Source organism: Siniperca chuatsi, linkage group LG4, assembly GCF_020085105.1.
Source record: "Siniperca chuatsi isolate FFG_IHB_CAS linkage group LG4, ASM2008510v1, whole genome shotgun sequence".
Taxonomy (NCBI): Eukaryota; Metazoa; Chordata; class Actinopteri; order Centrarchiformes; family Sinipercidae; genus Siniperca; species Siniperca chuatsi.
The window spans coordinates 28677236-28699872 of record NC_058045.1 but is presented as its reverse complement, the minus strand read 5'-3'; the positions used below and the strand labels follow the sequence as shown (position 1 = coordinate 28699872).

General features: G+C 41.3%; 1 protein-coding gene across 1 annotated transcript in view; it reads right to left on the bottom strand.

Moving 5' to 3' along the window:
- met (MET proto-oncogene, receptor tyrosine kinase) overlaps positions 1–22637 on the bottom strand; it is a 70322-nt gene that overhangs the window by 21950 nt on the left and 25735 nt on the right. Inside the window, exons 4-11 of the mRNA XM_044192819.1 lie at positions 16157–16285; positions 15513–15689; positions 13767–13924; positions 13033–13147; positions 12559–12695; positions 11943–12107; positions 11444–11543; positions 373–582 (exon numbers count right to left, since the gene is read on the bottom strand). Coding sequence (XP_044048754.1) covers positions 373–582; positions 11444–11543; positions 11943–12107; positions 12559–12695; positions 13033–13147; positions 13767–13924; positions 15513–15689; positions 16157–16285 — 1191 coding nt within the window. The remainder of the gene's footprint in view (positions 1–372; positions 583–11443; positions 11544–11942; positions 12108–12558; positions 12696–13032; positions 13148–13766; positions 13925–15512; positions 15690–16156; positions 16286–22637) is intronic.

Genomic DNA, 22637 nt, shown 5'->3' with positions numbered 1-22637 from the left:
TCTCATTCAGTAAAGTTCTGTAAACCTTATCTCTGAATTAATATTAGTTAAAAAGTCTAACAAATCAAATCAACACTTTTACATGTTTCTGCTCTGGCTGTTCTGTGAAGCACTTCTTACTGTAAGATTTTGAAATTTGCTACAGTACATAAATAGAGATTTTCTTACTTAACTTTAAACTGGACGTTTTCTGTTGTTGTCTTGAGTTTCTGCACCTGTTCCTGAGTTCTACTGAGCAAGACTTTGAATCTTTATCAAAGGATGCAGTTCTGTAGCTGGCCCACACCTCTGACCTCTAACCTTTGCTGTTCCGTGATATTTTTTCAGCATTATAATGGAGCTGAAGACTGAGAATGTTTACTGTAGTCTTACCTTGAGCTCCACGATGCTCTTGTTGTCCTTGGAGGTGAGCTTGGGGTCCTGGAAGAGGGGGTCCTCCACGTAGATCAGGTCCCACTGATCAGTGGAGTAGCCGTCCAGGACGAACGCCACCTTGGTGACCACGGGCGGCTGCAGAGCCAGCTTGGCCAGAGAGGGTGTGGTGCACTGGATGGACGTCCGGTTCTCACCGTATACACAACTCTAGAGAAGAGAGGCAACACAGACAGACAAAATGTACAGGTTAGAAAAATTGTACACCCAGCCTGCAGGTACACACATGTAGCTCTAAATAAATGCAGTAAATGCAGGTACTTAGAAATGAGAACTGCATTAAAAGTCCAGTGTGTAATTTAGACAGAGCTATTATTGAATCTACATAGGAAGCGGGTCCCCTTCCTCGGAGGTTGCCATGTTTCTACAGTAGCCCAGAATGGACAAACCAAACACTGGCTCTAGATAGGGCCTTTCGCATTTTTCCGGAGTTTTGCGACCTCCGTTGTTTCTTCTACGGGCTTGGAATGGGAGGGTGAGGGGAAGGGTTATCAGTTGGTTGCAATCTGCAACCTCACCGCTAGATGCCATTAAATCCTACACTATTGTTCAGATCCGTGGTACGTTCGGGAACGCTTTCCTCATTAAAGTTCAGGTGTTTACCACCCTTAGTAGGAAACAATGCTGACACATGTTTTGATGTTTGCAGGGAAGTTGGAGAGCAATGTGTCACAGTCACATGAGCACAACTAAAGGAAGCATGACCATTTGTAGGTGCTGCAACTAAAGTAAGGAACGAGCACACATCTTCTCCTACTGAATGTTATTTTTTTGCTTATACCTCAGTGAGGCATTGTATCTTTCCTGTTTTCTTGCTAACAAAACAGGAATACCACTAATAATGTTATGATATGTGCACATATGTACTTCCTGTAAGAGTATGTATTGCATTTTGACTGCGCACAAACCATATTGCAGTTCAACTGGAACTGATCTTAGACCAACTCCTTCAGGTGGATTTGGGTACAACATCTTGGTATGCATCCATAAGGAAGAAGAATTCATATTACAAATTTAGATTTTCATCAGATTCAGACAAAACTAGCACTGTGAAAGCTCTCTGCACCCTACAACAATGTAAATAAAACACACTTACAAACATTGTCGTTGCTAGTGAAAACCAATTGACTCCATTTGTCTTCTGACCTCTACTACTAAATTTAACCATCACTGCTACATACTGAACATCACCCCTTCCTAATTCAGATCTTGCATTAACACAGTCTTACACGTAAAATAGTCTGTTGAAGAAGTGAAGACCAAAATTGTTCCACGTCTTTGACTGTTTTTCAGGACATTTTGGTCCTTTAAAGTATAATCATACAAGCAAGCATGCACACACACACACACACACACACACACATGCACACACACACCGTATATACATGCATAAGGAGATAATAACACCTCAACCTCTCAGTTTTACTACTCAGAGAAAAGACAGCTCCCTCCAGGTCTTCACTCCATCACAACAACCATGCAGTAAGCTTTTATATTACATGAGACACTGGCTGTTTTCAGCCTCTGAGGTGTTTACACGCGTGGCCTGAGGGCACAACAGAGTTTTATCCCATGTTGGATTCAGCCCACATAGGCCTCCCAACTTTTGTGCTCATTAAGACCGCCCAGTGAGAGACGAAAAGCTAAGAAATAAATCCTAAATCCTTTTTTATTGAGGTGTGGCAGAGTTTCAACATTCATATCTAATGGGGATAGAGTCACTGAGGTTGATGTCTCCTGTGTTTACATGGCAAAGATTTAACCATTTGTGACTGCATTAAGGTTTGAAAAGGAGGAACATCATTTTGAGAGCGGGACTTCATGTCTATGTTCGTTCATTTTTTGCCATGTACAGTTATTAGGAGAATTACAGCATGCACTGCTCCACGGTGGAGAAGGAGTTGGTTCTTAAAAGGGGAGCAACTTCAGTAATGGAAGTGGTTTGGTTATAAAGCAGTTTCCCACACATAGACTTTACTTGGTCGGGCCACCCAGGTATATTAACGGCGCCATCCGCGATCGATTGACTTGTGGACGATCTCCCCTTGCGCTACCCATCCTGTGTGGTCTACTGATAATCGCACATGCTCTGCAGAGAAACACAGAGAGAGAGTCTCCCACTTATGCCGTTGTTTAATAAAAGCTTGAAAGTGCACCTGTTGGTGCCGATGTCACTCGGTACCGCGTTGGTTTCATTTCAATAGGCTACGTCATTAACAACAAGCCTCCTCCACATGCGGCTCAACTGCTGTTGTGAAAACAGAACTGCGGGCGAAAAAGTCCAGTTGGGTGACTTTATAAAACATATTGCTGATGAAGAAAGTACACGTGATGGGGGGTGGGGGATGGAGAACTGAAGGGAAAAGCAAGGTGAGCAGATTAAAGTAGTAGTAGTTTGTAGCTGTCTTGTAAGGGAACAGCATCCAAATAGGATCCGGATCTGGGGCAATGTTCCCAGAAACAAGAAATCAATAGACAGACTAAAGCGATGTGGAAAATAAATGGGTACACTAATCTGAAAGCTGCTGTTGATATGACTTGACAAGCAACAGTAATTGGAGCAGTTGAGAGGCCAATAGTGATTATAAAATGATCTATTATCCCCTTTCTGTCTGTCAATATGCGGTTTCATTCTTGGATCACAGTGGACACCTCCCATTTTTAGTTTACATTCATTTTATGTTTATGATTTAGGTTCCATATTTCTGTGGGTAAGCTGACTGAGGATAAAAGGAGGATGTGTTTTATCATTACGGAGATTGTGGTTTATTCATTAAGCAAAGCAAATATCAATGTAAGCGATACAAAAACCGTTAAAATGTGCGAAGGCATCGTATTCCGCTACACAGGTGCACTCAGAACAAACCAGACTCGTTTGGCTGTACGATGAGAGATCAATGTTGATATTTGCGCTGTGGTGGCCCAATGATAGTGTGTGTTTATCTTTTGGGCTATAAAAAGGTAGAAATGTCTTTGAGAGAATGTCCCATGAAGACAGGAGGTAGGAAAAAAAAGGGTGCTCAGATCAATGTGCCTCTTGTAACCCTAACACAACAAATGCCACTTTCACACTTTTGTTTAGTGAGTGGGCACTTACATAGTTGTTGTGGCTCATTTACAAAGTGTGACTGATAATAAGAGAGCAGGGAGGGAGGGGTTTGGTGTTTAGGATCCTTCTGGACATACTGGCTATAGCACAGATTAATAAAGGCACCACTAGAAACACCAAGACATGCTGTACAAGCAGCTTAACCGGCAAACCTCCGAAAAAGTCACCACTTTGTCTGCGTCCGGCAGTCGCGTGACCCTCGCCTCGCATGTCTAGTGGGCCCTCAAAAGTCTCCCCTTCTAGTAGCAGAGTTGGAGTAATATGACACAGAAAACATGTAATCTGGTTTTACTTACACTGAAGACAAACGTGGATAAAAACCTCATTGTGTCGTTTGCAGCAAAGTACCTATTGTTAGCCTTTAAAAACACTGTTATAGAAGGCAGAATAAGCCTTAAAGACCTTTTCTCCCCAATTACTGTAGATTTCTATTAGTTACTCTTCGATGAGTGATAGGGTCCTACATGTACACGCTATTTTCTGCCAAATTTGGAACAATTTTGGTTATTTCACATGAGATATTTGTGTTTTGTGTATGTTCCTGTCACATGTTTAAAGTGGGTTGTTTGTTCATGTTACCTGGGTGATGTCACTGTCGATCAAATCTGATCAAACCATACCCACACAGTGTATGTAGATGAGCTGGGTTTTGAATGTTGAACTCTAAATAACGCCGGATGTTTCCCCCTAACTTTAACTTTGATTTTTGCTTATTTAGTAATGAATATTTAATGTTTTAGAGACAAACTTAATTATTCAATGGTTTGTAATGGTTGGTTGCACTTTCTTGCTGCAATACCAAACTGCACTTAATTTATATTTTAATTTTGTGAAATAAAACAGATTGGGTGGCAGCCTGTGTGGACCGTGACTTGATGACAAAGGCTAGGCCAGTTGGGAACCACTGCACTATGCATTATGGTCTGTAAAGTTTGTTATGCTCCAAAAAAAAGCTTAACAAACTGGTTGAAATCTGACTTCCAACACATTGACTGATATCTGACTCCCTGGAGAGTCCGTCTGACTGCAGCAGCTCTGTCGAAGTATTGCTGAAACTTCCTCATACACTTCCCAATCTGACTCCCCAGTGAGCTATAGCAGCCCAGATGGACACACACGAACACACACTCAAAGTTACGTGCATCCACAAATGCTTGAACACAAGCATGAATACATAAACACATTAAAAACACACACATGCATGCATACCGAATGTGTGCGTGTCCATGTGTGTGAGGGTAGCGCTGGGTCGCCTAACAAAAGCAATCCAATTAACCTCCCTCCTCCGCAAACCAATACGGAGCAAAAAGAACTGGACTGTAGGGTAAACCCCCCTCTCCACCCCCTCTCCCAGGGGTGCGGCGAAAGGAAAAATATCCTGTGAATTAGTGGAAACCTCAGTCAGTTTCATTGTTCAGTGGATGTCTCCTCTTATTTAAGGAGAGGAGCTGAAGGGCTGTAGGTTGGGAGCAGCTGTAAATACAATTGCTCGGAGAGCTGGGCCGTGAGCGAGCCAAGAGGTTCACTGTGGGGTGATGAGAGAACCAGCGATCCCGAAACCTCCGCCGTCCCTGAAGGATCATTAGTGTAACAGCCTGCGAAAAAGCCAAGTCATAACGGAGCTCCCACGTACAAAAGTGATTGTCAAATCTAAAGTGATTTATAACAGTGGAGTTTTCTGCTGTTTCCTACCATGCTGTGTTGTGTTATTATTTACTTTGGATTTAAGCTCTCCAGTTCATCTGTGTCTTTGCTTATTATCTTGATTTTGTAGGTGGAAATGTCACTCTTTCCTCTTTGCATCAGATGTTTTTGTAACTGCGCATAATGTGTTTTGCATCTTGCCCCCCACCTTTTTTTTTTATACCTTTATGCTCCTTCTGTTTGTTTTTTTAGAATTCACTCTTATGTTTTATCATTGTGCAAAGGACCAACACTAAACTACAATCATCAATCATTTATGGATACTTTCTGAGTTACAGATTGTCATGTGTTAATCCAAAATCTGCAAAATTCATCCCTTGGCCTTTTTTATTACTCACTTAAACTCTCATTTAAGTATGTAAGTTGGATTGACATCATTGTGATGAAGTACCTTGATTTTTCAGCTGATTTTTGTAGATTCACCAAAGACAGACATATTAACGTTTACGTAATTCATATAGTTCCAGAAAATGCACTATATCACCGTGATATTGTGATATTACGATATTAACCCATGGCACACACACAACATATCTGTTTAAATAGCAAACACACATAGACTGGCCTGCTTGGGCCCAGTATGACATTACAAACTGCTAATCTACAAAAGGGAAGCAAAGCCAATGTGATTATGCAGCATTTTCCAGATTAAATGACCACTTCATAAGTGGTTTTGTGTTTAGCAGTATTTTCACCACATAAAACGTGTGATGCTGCAGTAAACATTAATGTCACAAATACATTTTGTACAACTGTCCTAAACAAGTGCACACGGAATTCCTTTTGTTTTATTGCACATGTTGCTTAGGCAGAGTACATAACAAGCTTAACAAATCTGTTACACACAATTTGTTTTTCATGTTAATGCCATTATGCAATATTTATTCAACAGGTTTGAAAGGATTTAAAACCTGGTAGAAATTTCTTAACCCACAGAGCGATAACTACTCCCTCAACTGTCATATGACAGCAGGTACCTCTTTTTTTTTAATACAGCAACTGTACTGTTTTACATTGATAAATTTATTTTCTTGTCTTTTGACTGCCAATGAGTAGCTCTACTGGAAGCAATTGGCGCTTTGAAGCACCTTGACTGCTGATAGAGGGGAAAACGTTACTCATTCACTTCCTTCTCTCAGATACCCTCCAGCTGTGGGGGGTATGGGAAAGGAAAGAGGCTTCATGAGGCGTTCAGGTGTCAGCTGGATGGATTTAGACCGCTGGGGTGAGATAGGAAGAGGAGTCCGACTCGAAACAAGCCAATCTGGGAATGCAGGCGACAGGTGTCTGGCTACGGTGAAGCCTCCAGTTAAACCAAACTATCTGTGATGGTGCAGTCCGGCAAAGCAACGCTGGTATGAAGAATTCTACTCCTTGAGCTTTATGAAAAAAAAACTGCAAAAAAGTGAATCTGTGAATTTTCACAGATCACAGTTTTTTTGTGTATGTGCTGTCCCCATTGGCTTTGTGACCATGCCAATTTTTCACAATGGATCGTAAAAAAAATCTCTTTCATGTTTGTGGGAAAGCTGAGATTGGCTGAGACCAGGCTTTACTGGAGATCTGAGAGGCAGATATCAAGTCAACTCTGGGCGTTTTTGTTTTTTTTCATGCTCTGACTCCAGCTGAGACCCCTGAACCTCTGATTTAGGCTTTTAGCAAGTCTTGGGTTTCTTCCTCTCTCCAACCTGCTTTGGTGTGAAGATCTCATAGATTCTTGTCCAACTGGAGAACAGATTTCGCCAACTGAACTGAACATCATTCGGCTGCTATGGCTTCTTGTCTGAGACTAAACTGATCACACGCCGTTGTTTAGGTTTATGAACGCAGCTCCGGAGGCATGACAGGCTGGCTCACAGTGCCGTTCCGCTGGCGGTGGAAACCTCTGGGATGTCCATTTGTGAAAGATCCTTGCCTCTATTTTGAGGGGTTAAGACAATAAGACACTTATACTGTCCCTTCCCAGGCTGAGCCTTAACTCATCCCGTTTACTGGAAGGAATTTAACAGGCGACAGCTGGGGCCCTACAGGGCATGATCCCATCCTAAATCATTAGTAATGATAGCCTTATTTTATACAGGCTGCTTGCTTCATGCTCTCTCTTACTTTTTCTAGGAAGCTAGACATTTGTTTTTGCCATTCCTCACTGGTTTGTTATTCCAGTTTAAAATGAACAATAAACTTTCAGGGCAAGGCTTTGCTTCAACACGCACACGATGTCTTTCAGTCATCCTAGAGCCATTCATTCTTCACATCTTAACAGAGAGGGTTTAAAAAATGTTTTCAAAGCAAAAGACTCCCAGTTTGTATGGTTTTAAAGACAGTCACAGCATGTGTTATTGATTTGAAAGTGAAATGGACCCTGACTATCCTGGTGTAAACACGCAATGCTGGAGCACCAGGTGACACATTTAACACACTAATTATACTCAATAAGCTGTAACTGAAGACTGTATTTTTGGTCATTCTTTATTTGGCAATAGAAATTTTTTTTTTTTTTTTTTTCCAAAGCCTATCCATAAAACAGTGTTTGTTAAATTATATTATACCTCGGCCACAGAAAATACTTGTTTTTGATTGACTGGCAGGTGTCACCTAAAACACTGTTGCGGTCTTTTAACTAGTGTTCTAAATCAGTGAGCAGTATAAAGTATATTAAACTGCAGATAACCACAGCAACAGTGCTCCTGCTGTATGTTACCTACTGGCGAAACAGACTTAACCATGAGTTAAACTGACTACAAACTTCACATTTTCAACACAGTTTCACTTTTTGCCAGTGTTGAGTGGCCATGGTATAAAAAATACATAAAATAATTTAAAAAATGTCTTATTCTTTGTATATCAGGAAAATTTGTTGTATATTAACACTTACAGAGCATTGTATGTAATGTAAACGACTACTTGCAGCCACGAAATGTCCAGTTTGCCTGGCCTTTTTTGACCTTTCAACTGTTTTTTTTAACCTTTATTCATCCAGAGAAGGTTGACCAAACACACCGCTTCACCTCATACAGATGCACACATTCACACTTGGAAACTTCCACGTGCAGCAACAATCGTCTACTGTTGACCCTCAGAGCATTTCCACTGGAGAAGTTGGAAGTTAACTGCTGAGGGAGAGGACAGTGCTAGATACTCGCCAGGTGAATCAGGGATTCGAACCAGCAATTTTTGGATCATAATTCCAGAGCCCTCAAGCTGTGTCTGTTCACGCTTTTTGTGTGTAATGAAGTCTGAGCTCCCCAGAGACCCATCAACCACTGACCTGAACACAGGTCAATGACCAGGGAAAGGGAAACTGAAAGACGAGACACTGCAGGGAGTGTGGTTGTGTGTGTGTGTGAGAAAAAGAGAGGAGAGAGAGTGACAGACAGACAGACAAACGGGAAGAAAGACAGATCAGAGATAAAGGGATATTGTGTCACTAAGATTTGAGATGGAAGTCTTATTCCATGAGTGTACGTGTTCTGTATCAGTGTGTGTTTGTACTGAGCTAACTGTTATCTCCTGACTGAACCTGCAACAGCATGCACCACAGGATGACAGATAACATCATTACAAAGCACTGCTTGTCCTCAAACCGCCTCCCAAAGGCAAACATCACACACACACACAGGGAGAGCACACACTTTTGTTGTGAAAAAAGGGCTGTTTGTTTGTAATGACTCACTAAGAAATGTCACTGACACTATAAAAGAATATGTACTCTTAAGAAGCTACTTCTAATTAGATACTTGATAGTTGTTAAAAGCCTCCCCCAAAAATGTCAATATCTTGAAATTGGTGGAAAGATTTTTAATTTTTTACCACGTTTATAGAGAGAAAATCTCAAGTCGCTTCAAAAAACGTTTTAGCAACTTTGCTTGTTGCCATATATTTTCTGTTTCAGTCCAGCTAATGTAAAGCAGGACTTGATAAGAAGTTAAATTTACATGGAGAATTTTGTGCAGTTCAACTGATAAAAAAAGGTGCTCCATTTCTCTCTTTTCTTTCAAAGGAAGTGGTATCATTTCAGCAACAACTGCAATGAAACCCAAGCCGTGAGACTGTTATCCGAGCGCACTATAAGAGTGGATAAGAAGGTCATGAGGTTCACATAGAGGGAAGCCATGGTGGATAGTTTCTGTGGTCAGTATTATTACTTCAGACAGAGCTGACTCTTTTCTGGCTGCAACATGAAAACTTTGGTAGTTCTGCTCAACACCCCCCGAATGTTGTGTCTCTGTTATGAAGTGGAGGGAAGCACAGTAAACTCTCTGTCTTATCAGGTAAACTTATTTTCTTACAACAAGTCTGCCAATGCAAGGATATTTGAACCCCATTCCAATAGAAATCAACTTGTGTGAACATTTTTCTAAAAATGAGTGTCAGTATCTTGAAACATTAAAGAATAAGGGAGATCTTTGCGCTAGAGTAAATACTTGTGTGTCATTTTGCAGTGAAAACAAGTCCTACTGCACAGGCAGGCATCTTTTTGACTTGTTTTAAGAAAATAAAACTTTAAAAACTCAAAGACAGCCCTTCTTCTGTTCATCTATGATCCTCCTGTTCAGGTAATGCAATATATAATTTATAGGTGTCATTGGTCCAGGTCCTAATGCCTGGGATCAGTCAGCAGCACTGATGAAATCTCAAAATGTCTTCAGGACTAAAAACAGCAAGTCCTGTTCCATTTGACTTATGACCTGGATGACATTTTATATACATTTAACACCTTTTTAAGGCTTTTATAATTAAGCTACATCAATTTTAGACATTTTATGGGCCTGCAGACAGCGTGGTGAAAGCCTGGTGAGTGTCAGGGTCGGATAATTTAAAACACCTCCGGGCTGTCGCTGTAAAGGCCAGCCAGTCTAAGGAAGTGATGATGTGCTTCAAGCATGCTTGTGTGTGTGTGTATGTGTGTGTGTGTGTGTATCATTTTCCTGCAATAAGTAGAATAAAGTCTGACGGAGGTGAGGAGAGCCAGAGCATCCTAAATGCCTCGCTCTGCCTCTGCTACTGTGCGTGAGTCAGAGGTGACAGCTGGATCCTACAGATCAGGCTGTGGATTTTCCATTTCCTTTATTCTCATGTTTGCCTGACACTTTAGCTCTTTTCCATTGTCAAGAACTCTTTTTTCTTCTAGATGGTTTTTGGGGGCGTTAGTATGTATAATGACAATACCATGTATGTGCTGGAGAGGTATTTGAAAACAAAACAAAAAATCAGTTTTGCCTACTGTTCATCATCATGTGATATTTCTAATGTGTCTTTTTTAAAAAACCAAATAGACCCATGATATAAGGGGCCACAGGAACTAAAGTAAGGAACTAAATCAGGAACCGAAAGTTCCTTTGGCGCATTCATGTTTGCGTTGCAAACTGCATCTCAAGAACCGCAAAGATTAAAACAATGGTTTTATTTACATTTTATTTACAATTTGATATTTGAAAAGGTGTTGGAAAGGAGACGCACAGAGATGCAAAAGGGAGATTAACACGCCAGAAAGGAACGTCTCCAAAGTAGCACTGATCTCCTGAGATCTTTTTATGGTTGTTTTTTCAAACAATTAGTAGTTTCATTTTCATTTATCTCGCTCTTATTTCTCTCTCTATACAAATGTAGTTTCTTTTCTTTTTTAAAAAAGATACTTTTTTCGGGCTTTTTGCCTTTATTTGATAGGAACAGCTGAAGAGAGACAGGAAATGCAGGGGAGAGAGAGAGAGAGGCGGGATGACATGCAGCAAAGGGCCATGGGCTGGACCTGAACCTGAAGCTGGGCCACCGCAGCAAGGACCCAGCCCTGCACGTGGGGCGCGCGCTCCACCAGGCGAGCCACTGGCGCCCCACAAATGTAGTTTCAATGTTAATAGCATTAAGAGAAATTCCCATCCCAAGTGCTCATATTGATACTAGTGACAAGTTGTTGTGGTGATGAGGCTTGTGGTTTACCTTGCCCAATACTGCAGGGTCTTAACTGTTAACCTAGAAAGTATTACGTCAGGAGCAGGGACCTTTTGGGAGGCAGGAGCTAAAACCTGCACAATGTTCTTGCAGTCAAAATGTATGGAAAGTACCTTAAAATGTTCCTGAGTTCCAGCAAAAGTTCCTTTGCTCAAAAACCAAGGTTTAAACTTAACTCAGATTGTGCAAACTTTGACATCCAAATGATGGATATCTCATTTTGGAATATGAAACCCTTCTTGTACTCACCACATGAAACACCTCAGCATCCTGACCGGTGGTGAGGACCATCTGGGGCTGGAGGCCGGACTGGAGGAAGAAGCCATGAGCCGCCACCGTGCAGCCTCCGCTACAGTGAGGGGGATGAGAATGGATGTTAGAGTAGACAGAGACACAGTAGATTCCCACTGGGAGGGACCTGCTGTTAGTCTTAGCAGTTTAGGCACTCGTCACCTCCTACTCGTTTCCTCCAGGCTGTAAAACTAAAGCATTTATCTGTCTGTGCTCATCCACAAATATGCTCAGTAAAATTCGCCCTCACTCTTGTACCTCCTTTTAGGTGAAGAAACATGCAGGAACTCAAATTTCAGTTGACAGTGAGAAAGTGTGATATCCAAACCATTTCTGAAAATACGTGTAAGCGGTTCAGTGCTGGCCACCACACAGATGTAGAGAAAAACACTTTGTGGATTGGAACAAAAAAAAAAAAAAGACTGAAACCCCCTTTCTGAATTAATATAACCCTAACCTGACGAAGGAGCGTGACGGCTGGATGCTGTTGATGATGGGGTCTTGGTTGTAGGTGAACAGCACAGGGGCGTCGCGCTCCACCGAATCCACCGTCAGCTTCACGAGTTGCTTGGAGGGAACAGCGTGTGGAGGCGTCTTACAGGTCAGCATGCTAGACGACAAGCTGATGGTGGAGGTTGGGGTGGGGTGATGAGTAAACACACAGGATATATTGTTGTGTTAGTATGTACAGTGGTATCCATTGTCCTAGCCCCTATTCATGCATTTCTCATGCATTAGTCCTGCAGATAATTCCTGATGATTCTTGCTTGAGCGGGAAACGAGACAGAATGAGGAAAAGAGTGGGAAAAATAAGAGGAAAAGAAAGAAAGAAAGAAAGAAAGAAAGAAAGAAAGACGTGTGACATAGGCAACATTTTCTCAGTAAAATTACAGTAATGTCAAGGGACATTTGAGTATGTGTAACGAAAACAATCCCTCTACATTACATATGTACAGTGCAGCCTCCCCAATTCCTTTCTAAGAAAGACAGAAATAGGCACAGACTTGACGTGCAAGAAAAAAAAGAAACAAAAAAGAAAGAAAAGAAAGGATAAAAAGTGACTGTGAACTAACCTCTGGATCTTACAGGCTGCTTTCCCTATCGTCACCTCTCGCTTGTTTCCAGTATCCAGGAAGGCTCCTCTGATGGTCAGCATGGTGTTTCCGGACTTCGGCCCAAATGTCGGGCAGATTTCGTAGATCACAGGGTCCTGGACGCCGAGACCACTAGACACTTTAATAACTCTGTCCAATGTTTAGATACTATTCTTTATTTTAATTTGTTAAAGTGAAATTTCTCTGTGCTGACCACAAATACAGTATGAACTGAAGAACACTTCAATCATCGATAGACTGTTTTGAACAGCTGCTTTGATATGAACTCATCAAGCATACATACTGACTCACTGTAAAGTCGGCATCAGTGTGTACCATCTTTCACATATATATTTGTTATGTTGTTTCTCATGTCAGACAAATTGATCCATAAAGCACTTGCAAAATACACTGATTTTTGCAGCCAAAAAGAAGGAAAAACGCCATTCTTACCACAAAGGTGAAGCCCTCCATCTTGGCTACCTTGTGGCCACTGATGACCTTCACTGTGTGTCCTGATGGGGTGAAGTTCCCACTGAACACTGGGGAACACTGCATCTCAGTCCATCTAAACACAACCCCCACCCAAACAACACACAGACCAGGCATTATACCCTGCCACAGCCACCCAGAATTTATCCTTATTCAATTATCATCTACTGCCCTGCAGTAATGCACAAAGAGGCAATTTTTTATCTGGGATTGGGTGGGCGGTGTTTTTATTTTTTTCCCCCAATTTGTAATGAGGTTGTTTGTAGGGACTTTTGAATGGGACATGGCCCCAGTGGATTTGGGAGAGTGGAAAGTCTGGATGCAGCGATTTTTCCCAGCAATTTTTCAGTTAGGGGAGTCATGTGTTGAATGCGGCAGGCTGCAGGAGAGGGGGGGTGCTTCTTAACATTCTTCCTTCAACACAATAACCCCTATTAAACCTGCTCTGCCCCTATGGGACGCCAGTGTACGGGTCCCTTTATCTCGTAAACACCCACCACTTAACACACACTCTGTCTCTCTGCCTCTCAAAGGTGGCTTTTCAGATACTGTGCAGGAACAGTGTTCATTTCAAAATGCACAGACAAAGTACACTAGTATAACATGCACACTGGCATACAAAAACTACATCACAGGCATGGAATGTATTTAGAAGTGGAAGATGTATGCCGATGTAAACCAAAAAATAAACACACCTGTTGATATTGTCTTGTCTGGGCAGTTTGCAGGGAGCTCCCGCCACCTCCACTGTTACCAGAGAGGCCTTGAAGCTCTCTGTCTTGTCGAAGCCGAAGTTGCGCCCGCACATTGTCACCGCTGTAGAGCCTCGTATTGGTCCAGAGGTCGGAAAAATCTAATGCATGCAAAAGGAACATTTCTAATTTAAACATTTACTCATCAGTCTGAGATCATAAAATGAAACATCAGTGGTGACCTGCTCCTTTCACTCTCATACTGTACGTATAATACATAATATAATACGATATTAGTTTTACACCAGTGGAGTAAAACTAATGTTTCTCCAAATTAATACAACTTTTGTATTAATTTAAATAAATTATTTGCTTCCTGTTTCAACGAGGATGTTGTTGCTGCCCGACCTGCCTCTCCCTGGTGTTGTTCCAGGTGTATTTGTTTTTTAGTTGTCTTTACTGACAGGTTAAATATTATGGATGTGACTTTTCCCTTAGCCTCTCACTCTTTCCACCATCTGCCACTGCAAGGCTCTTTGAACCTGTTTGATCTGAAACTCCAGTGTTCTCTGTCTATTTTGGGCTGTAAATTAAGGTCCCTTTGTGCTGCAAAGCAACCTAAAATGACCAAATTCAATCCTATTATTGGTCCACAATCGTAAATTAGTCACTGCAGAGTCTGGTAGAATTTCTTTCCATAATGTTCAATTCTTTCCCTAGATTGGATTGACAGCTGCCATATTTGATCACACAGCTTTTGGGTGGAGTTGGATTTTATTTCTGAAAGGCATTTCTTCTTGTGTGTGTTCTAGAAAGTAAAGCAGTGCAGTTTTGTTAATGTCCATAGTAATTTGTTTATTTCTGATAGCTACTTAAATTAAGGTTTTATTTCACCTTTATTTAGGCATTTAACTGATTTACCTGTTATATCAACAACACTGAAAGTAAGTGATACAGATGTGAGTATCCTGACATGAGATTTAGGAAAAGTAAACTCAGACACTCGGAAGATTAATGTCCAAGCAACCTGTCTGCAGTGAGTTACAGCGCTTTTCAAAATTCTGCATGTTAAAACAGTCCCAGAGGAAGAAGTGTTTTTACATGTTCTTGTCCTATTAACCCATTTTGTTGCATTTAGGGCAGTGGAGGCAGCTTGTTGTTGTGGTGTCTAACAGCATGGGGTGCAGCATTAAAGTCGGAAAGAATGAATACCACCCACACTGATCTCAGTGAAATCTCACAGTGTCAGAGCAGTGTTTAATAGGACAGTGCTGCTGTAAAAGGTCTGCTGTTTCAGGAAGGACCATGACCTTCACAAACACCACACTGTAGAGACAAATACAGTGCAAATATACAGATCACAGGTTCAACAGACAGCTTATATGAGCTGTTTTTGGAAGGCGAGGAGTGAGAGAGAGTTTGAACAAAGTTTGAACCCGACGTGATGTGATCACATGATAGGTGTTCCAGCAAAGGTGTTCAGCAGGAATCTGCAAAGTTACTTAAGTTAAGTTTTAGGTTCAGGTTATTTGCACAGTGTTGAAACAGCAGTGAACTGAACAATGAAGTGTTGACACGTTTAAACGGGCAAGAAGGAAACAGAGTTTCAGAATTCTCACATCCCCATCATGTTTTGAATTCTGAAAATATATTCTGCTGATAACATAGTAAAAGTGGCTCGTGAGGAATGAGTAAAAAAGTGAGCTTCCTGCCCCGATCATCACCATGGTGACTAGTGGCTGTGGTTACCTTAGTGATGACAGGTGTGCAGTAGTCCTGGGTCCAGAGGGAGGAGGAGGGACACTGGCTGGCTCTGGTGCAGCGTCCATCACACCAGCCACATTCTGTCACCCGCGACGACAGCAAACAGGAAGTACAGGTGGTCAGCTGACCACAGCCGGGGCCAATCAGAGGGATCTTAGTGATCTAAGAAGAGGACAGAATTGAGGACAGAAAGCATAATGTGACACCTAAGATGTAAGAAAGTCAATTGTGTTTCTTCATTTCTGTCTAACACATGACGAAAGTGTGTCAGACAGAAATAGATTGCAAGAAGATTCCAAAATGTTTGGTTGCAGAATGCTTGCGGTAAGCCTCTAGGAACATTATTCTCTTTTATCTGTTGGCTCTGCTCCTTGTTCGCTGTTGTTTATTTGCTTTCAGTGAAAGAGTGTTTTTGTAATCACTGATGCAAGAAATCTGTAAGGATTATGTTCTTGTTATGGGTCAAAGATGAACACACAGCAGTCTTAACCTACCAAATGTGTAGAATAGCAATAGGTTCTCTACAAGGCAGAACTTTTTTCTCAAACCTCTTCCCATTTTGCTAAGGAAAGAACCAAAAAGGACCAGAGGTACATTTTTGTCCTTAATCTCTGCAGCTCCAAGCCCACCTTGTTTCCTGTGGCCATTAGCAGGGCTCCGTCTGAGTGGTCAGTGTCCAGCAGCGCTACACTGGCGGAGACGGGTCTCGAGTCCAGGCGGATGTTGACATGAGGAGAGGCAAATCGGGAGAACAGCACCTGAAAGAAGGAGGACACGTCATTGCAATTGTCTTAAAGGGGCAACAACATTGTCATGACTCTGGCACAGCTTACAGCATCATTAGTTGAGACTGACTGTAACTGAGAGGAATAATAAAGTCACTTTGTCATAATAGAACAAGAAGCTAGCCAACTACAGATGAGATATGACATAAACATCAAGCAAACAGGTAATGAGACACCATTCAAAACGCTTCAAAAAGACTCTTTACTTGCCAGTGGACAAACTATTGGGGGCTTGCGCCAAAATCACAGTGTGGTTTCGACAGTAAGATTTGAGCCGGACATTTGGGAAACTCAAATATTGAGTTATTGGCGCTGATCAACAACCCTAGATTTCTTAGGGACATTTTTGACAGTAAAATTTGAATTATTCAGTCTCCAAAACATCTCTAGAGAAGACTCCACATATAGTGGTAGAAATCGGAGTAACCTGTATTCATGCATTCAAACATAACCTGTTCTGAATTAGGAGTAGATGCCACCGAAAGAAATCCACCTTAGTCTATTTGTTCTTTATTGAATTGAATTTCTCAACAAATAATCAATATTTTTCTCTCTACCAGCTACTACTTGTGCTTCTTGTGGATGCAGCCAAACTTTGCCAATAGGCATAAAATGAAAAGCGGGGATTATACAATGCTACATCTGTTACTAAAGATACAGTATGATTAAATCAAATCAGCGAAACGTACTGTAAGCCAAGTGCCTGTCTTGCAAAATATTTGGTGTTTGTTTCCCATGAAAAGGGCCCTTTTTTTTATAAAGCAACCAGCAGACAGGTCAGCTGAGGACGCATGGTTAGGAGGTTTTGTTCACTCGTCACCACTGTTTTTCATTGTTGCTCTGTTTATTTGGAACACTTTACAATGTTGTACACTGATACACACCATGAATTAAATAAGAGGGAAATATTATATGGAGTCTCAAATATACAACAATAGATCCACAGCATCACCTGAGGACAAACAAAGCCTTGAGGATGAAAAACTGGAAGACATCAACAAGTTTTTTGGCACTGTGCCAGCACACCTTGACTGGGAGTTGGTGAAGGAATACGATCCAAAGTGTGTCATCTTTTTCTGGGTAATGCCTTCACTGGAGTTTGGCTTAAGGTAGTAATTCCATTACAATGTTTCCTCTTAGTGGTGTCTAGTCAAGTGTCATAGTCTAGAAAAATTGTGTGACTTCAATGTAGACATTTCGGACATAGCAGAAATGTCTGTTGCATTTAGGTGTGTCAGTACTCCATGCCAATGAATCTGCATATACAATATTGGGGCTCTTGCCCTAGTACACTGAATTGGAATGCAGCCATTATTGATGTTATTAGCTAAACCTGTGTTTGGCAAATCAAAATGTCCGCCCTTTGAAAGGTCTGGGGTTGGCTTACAAGCAACCCTGATTACGTGCCATTTAACAGGAAGTTTAGGTCAGATTTTGCAGCAGCTTGACAAACTCAATTTGAATACATTTGAACTCGTGTTTTTCATTTTTTACTAACTTTCCAATATTTGGAGGTGTATGTCACCAAAGCAATTACCGAGAAGTGCTTTTAAAAGTAATAGTAAATAATAGTAAAGTATAGGTTATTTGTCTAATGTTATTTCTGCCTCTAACAATAGGTAACAAAGTCAAGTAAACACCTTTACATATGAAATTTTGGGAAATTATGTTTTTTGTTGACTTTATGAAAGTTAGATAAAGAGAACAACATCAGTTTAATCTCTGTGTGTTCAGTAAACAAACTGGCCCAGAACATGTTAAGCCTACTTTAACAAACACTGGAAGCAGAAACTGGCTAGCTAGCCATCAAAACTAACTTCAAACAACTCCAAACCTGTCTTTTTAATACGTTTCTGTATGTATTTAACATATGTAGAAATAGCTCACACATTTCTTGACCAGCAACAGCTGGACTCAGAAACTGCACACAACACATTTAAACTCCTGTCCTCATGATGAAGTTGACGGTTTCACAAACATTTTCTAACTCTACTAAAGGACTCAGCTGACTTTTGGATTTGTGACTACCTTTCGAACTAACAAGATGCAATATGTAATTATAACAGTTTTGGAGTTGTTGGAAGGCATATATTGTGTCTTTTGGCGGAGGCTAGCTGTGCTCCCTGCTTCCAGTCTTTGCACTAAGCTAGGGTACAAAAAACTTCATGGAGCTCCAACAACATCAAATTATATCTAACTCTTAATAAGACAGCAAATAAGGACCTTTCAAAATGTGTATTTCTTTAATCACAATTACAAACACTCTTAATGGTTCATATTATTATTGCAATTTTGCAGCATTTGACAGCTATACAATTAGTCTGGCAACCAGACAGCTTCAGCCTTTACAACTGTACTCTACCTGCAGTCCCAAAATCTCGATGTCTTGAATTAACTATATTTTATTTGAAATCCATCACTGTCTCCTAATAAGCACTAAATATCTTTAGTTCAATTTCTTACAATTTGGAGTTAAGAGCTAATTTGTCAGAGAGACTTTCAATCTAGTTCATAACTTCTAACATAGTTGAGGAGGTTGAGAGAGAGATGACTGGTTTGGGGCACAGAACAAGAGGATGCAGCCGCTGGTGGAGACAATGTGTAGTCTGGGAGGTGTTTCAGACACACACAGACACACACACACAGTCAACACACCTGGAGCAGCATTTATCATTTGCGGTTACACTGCAATTACAGGCCTGGGAGCAAACAGAACAGAACAGGGTCTCTAATGGGGTGTGTGGTTGCTCCAGTTACATGAAGCCCTCTGAATTATACCATTCCCCCTATATCACACACACACACACACACACACACACACACACACACACACACACACACACACAAATAGATTTAGTCCATGGACACACACAATCTCTCTGCCATATCATGATGGAGCTGCAATGCGATGTAGCCTCCAAAAACAAAGCACTGAAAACAACAAAAACACTGACGAGACACTGCAGGGATGGGAGTTACGGTATGTGTGTGTGATTTATTGTGCTTGACAAAACACCATACAATCCACTTATTATAAGTAACCGTGCGACATGGCGTCCAGTAAATACCTACAACACTCTGCATTGAAAATTTTAAATGTGATTTTGTTGCTTGGCTGATACACTGGTTGCCCTCGCCTCACCCTCAGAAATGTCTTGTTTTCCAGCGTCATTCCTCTCACTGTTTGAGCCTCATGATCAACGTTAGATTTGTAACAGCGAGTATAATGGGTGGCTTTCCGCTGGGGACGAGGCCATACAACAGGCATCTCTCTGGAGGTAATAGCGGTGTAAATGACAGCTTATTGTATTAAGCAGGCGGGGGGAAGTTTGGCCTATAAACACGGCCACTGTGTTATTCCCACAGTGGAGCGACTGAAGCAGAGGGAAACACTTCCTGAGCCAGAATGGCAGCCTCAACTCCATGTTCCCTCTTGTCTCGTCCTCTGGGAGCAACCAGGAAATTGAAATACATGAAAAGTTGACAGGTTCTTTTTATGGTACTAACAATGAAATGAGCTGCCAAAGCAAAGACGACCACCTCTCACAGATTCTTATTGTAGTTTAGCTTTGGGAGAGAGCAGATGGCCGGAGGGTCGTCAGTTCAAATGCACGTCCTTGGAAAATCAGGGTAGGGAAAGTGAATGAGACACTGCAGTCATGCCCGGATACCTTTGAGCAAGGCGCTTAATGGATTACTCCAGTTTATTATCATTTTCTTTTGGCATCATTTCTAACAGTTAGGATAACACTTTACTCAAAAAAGTGAGTGGGAACAAAGCAACATCTGTTCATGGAAGTACAAGGCAAAAAAACACAAGCGTCAAGACTCAGGTTGTAAAAAAGCTTAGTTGGAGGTAAAACCAAAAGTGAGCCCATCTGAAATGTGGGTAATAATCCCTCATTCCACAGGAAACCTTTGTGCCCATCCCACACATCTTCGGCAAGTACAGTAGGTGAAAGTTAACCCAGGAAGTTGGTCTGTGACGGATGTTTGGGTAACAACAAACAACAAGTCTTTGTTTTCTCTTCCAATAAGTTTGGCTGACCTGGGGGGCATCTTATGTTTAAAACCTGAACTATTGTCTGCTGATTTTGCCACATTACTAGAACTCAGCAATTACTGTAATCACTTGAGTACAATATGATTATTACTGGAGGATGTCACTGAAAATGAGAATGAAGATCACAAACAAAATCACTGCTGACTGTTCGGTCTCTTCCTCAGTTCAACTACAGTTTTACTCTCCAGGTTTTCTACAACCTTTTCATCGTCCCTTGTAAGTCATTCCTTTCTCTTGCTCAGCTTTACTTTTCTTCGAAAGCGAGTTTTTTTAAACATCTTTTCAGCCTTTTCTCCTTCTCCCCTCTTTTTACTTTTGAGGGTTTTTCCTCTTTCTTTGGTCTCTATCTCCCTCTATATCTATTAACTCAACTCGAATCAAATCAATTCAGTTTGTATCTGTTTAACCTGCATGATCGGACAGAAACCTGTATTGCTAAAGCTGCAATCAGGATAATGTTATCAACATTAGCAATATTTTACCAACATTTATGGATGACTAGTGTTCAATTAATTCTGTCAGAAATCTCTGTCTCCCCTCCCTCTCTGTGTCAATGATAGGCAGAAAATGCTTGATAAAAAGGAGAGTTTTGCAGTGCAGGACAGCTGCGCTCCTCTTCAGACCTCTCAAAACCCTTCAGCTAAAACAATGAACATCAGCCAAATCAGCCAACCACAAAAAAAAAAAATGAAGGAGGAGGGTCTGGGACGGGGGTTGATGGTAGAGAAACACACAGCAACAGCTGCACGCTCAGTGAGTAGAAAATGCCGTGCGAGGGAACGTGTCAGCGAAGCCCGCCGTTCACCATTAACGTGCCATTCGGCTTGTAAGCCCCCTTGCACCCCACTACCACCACTTCTCTACCCCCTTTTCCCTCCCTCCCTCCCTTTCCGTGCAGCTGTCGGCCCTTTTTTCCACGTCTCTCTTGCCTTTTCTTTCTCCATGCATGTCTTTTCAATCTTGTGTTTCAAAAACACGTGAGGTAATTCAGCGTTTACTTTATGTGTTTCATTCCATGCGCCGTAGTTTTTGGTCCAGCACCGGACTGATGCATGAATACAATGTCACTCGCTGCACTTTACTCTGCAGCTGTAACCACTGCATGCATGCATACACTAATGTACTGTTAGAGTGGATGGACAAAGTAACTTAAACGCCACATGAAAAGGTAGGGAAAGTGACTACACTGAGTCACAGTCTGATATGCAGCTACACAGGCTAGTCATACTGAGTTAATTAAGTTGAATGCCAAAATGTTATATTTGACCCTGATGATCAGCACTTGTATGACTCTTCAAAACAAAATAATGCAACTAACGGACGTGTCTAGATGTAAAACTGGGCTAAATTTGGCTAAAAGGAGACATCTTAATTACATACAATTGTTTCAGGTATTTAAATGACCATATTTGAAAGACAGTTGTATGTAAATTGTCTAAGAAACTTTCATATTTCAACCAAACTCAGCCTGTGTCTCATGTCTAGATATCTTTTGACCTGCAAATATCAGTGCTTACTTGGAAGCCAAATACAGTATAGACACTCAAAAACGTCTCTGACAATCGGACTGTTAATTAAAGCTTCAGAAAGTGGATGTCAGCGCTGCAAATTCAAGAATAACTTACAATCAAGGCCAGTGTTCAAGGATGCATTTCTTGGCGTAAAAAGCACATAACCTTTACGGAAGAAGGAAGAGGAATGGAAGAAAGCAAGAGGGTTAAGGGGTGCCCACTTCTTTCTATGTGGTATTTGATATTCAGACCTTGTTAAGTGTTTCCATTCTTTTGTCTATGTAACAAAGAATGCGAGGTCTTGTCCCTGTATCACGTGTACCAGTGTGAAGTGCTAAATCTCACTTTCACTGCACCGGTGTCACCAAGAGAAATGCTTGTATATTGATTATGACAGAGGTGAGTTTGATTCCAGTTTAGTCTTTATGATGAATTTAAATGCAAATGCAAGAGAAAAAGCTCGAAACAAAATCGAATCATTGCTCCATTTAATTCAAACTCACAAAACTAAACACCTCCAGTGAGCAGTTCCACTGTGACAGAAAAAAGTTATTCCATGACTAAAATCCCCTACAAGCAGTATTCACAGGTCATGTACGAGACGTTGAAAACAGCTAACAAATGATCAGGAGGGTTGGTTTGTTTAATGATAGGCTAAATGGACTGTGTTTGCTCAGACGGCAGACTGGAACGTGGGCTTTTTGGAGGCTCACTGAGCATAGGTCAAAGGTAAGCAAATCAGAAAGGTCCT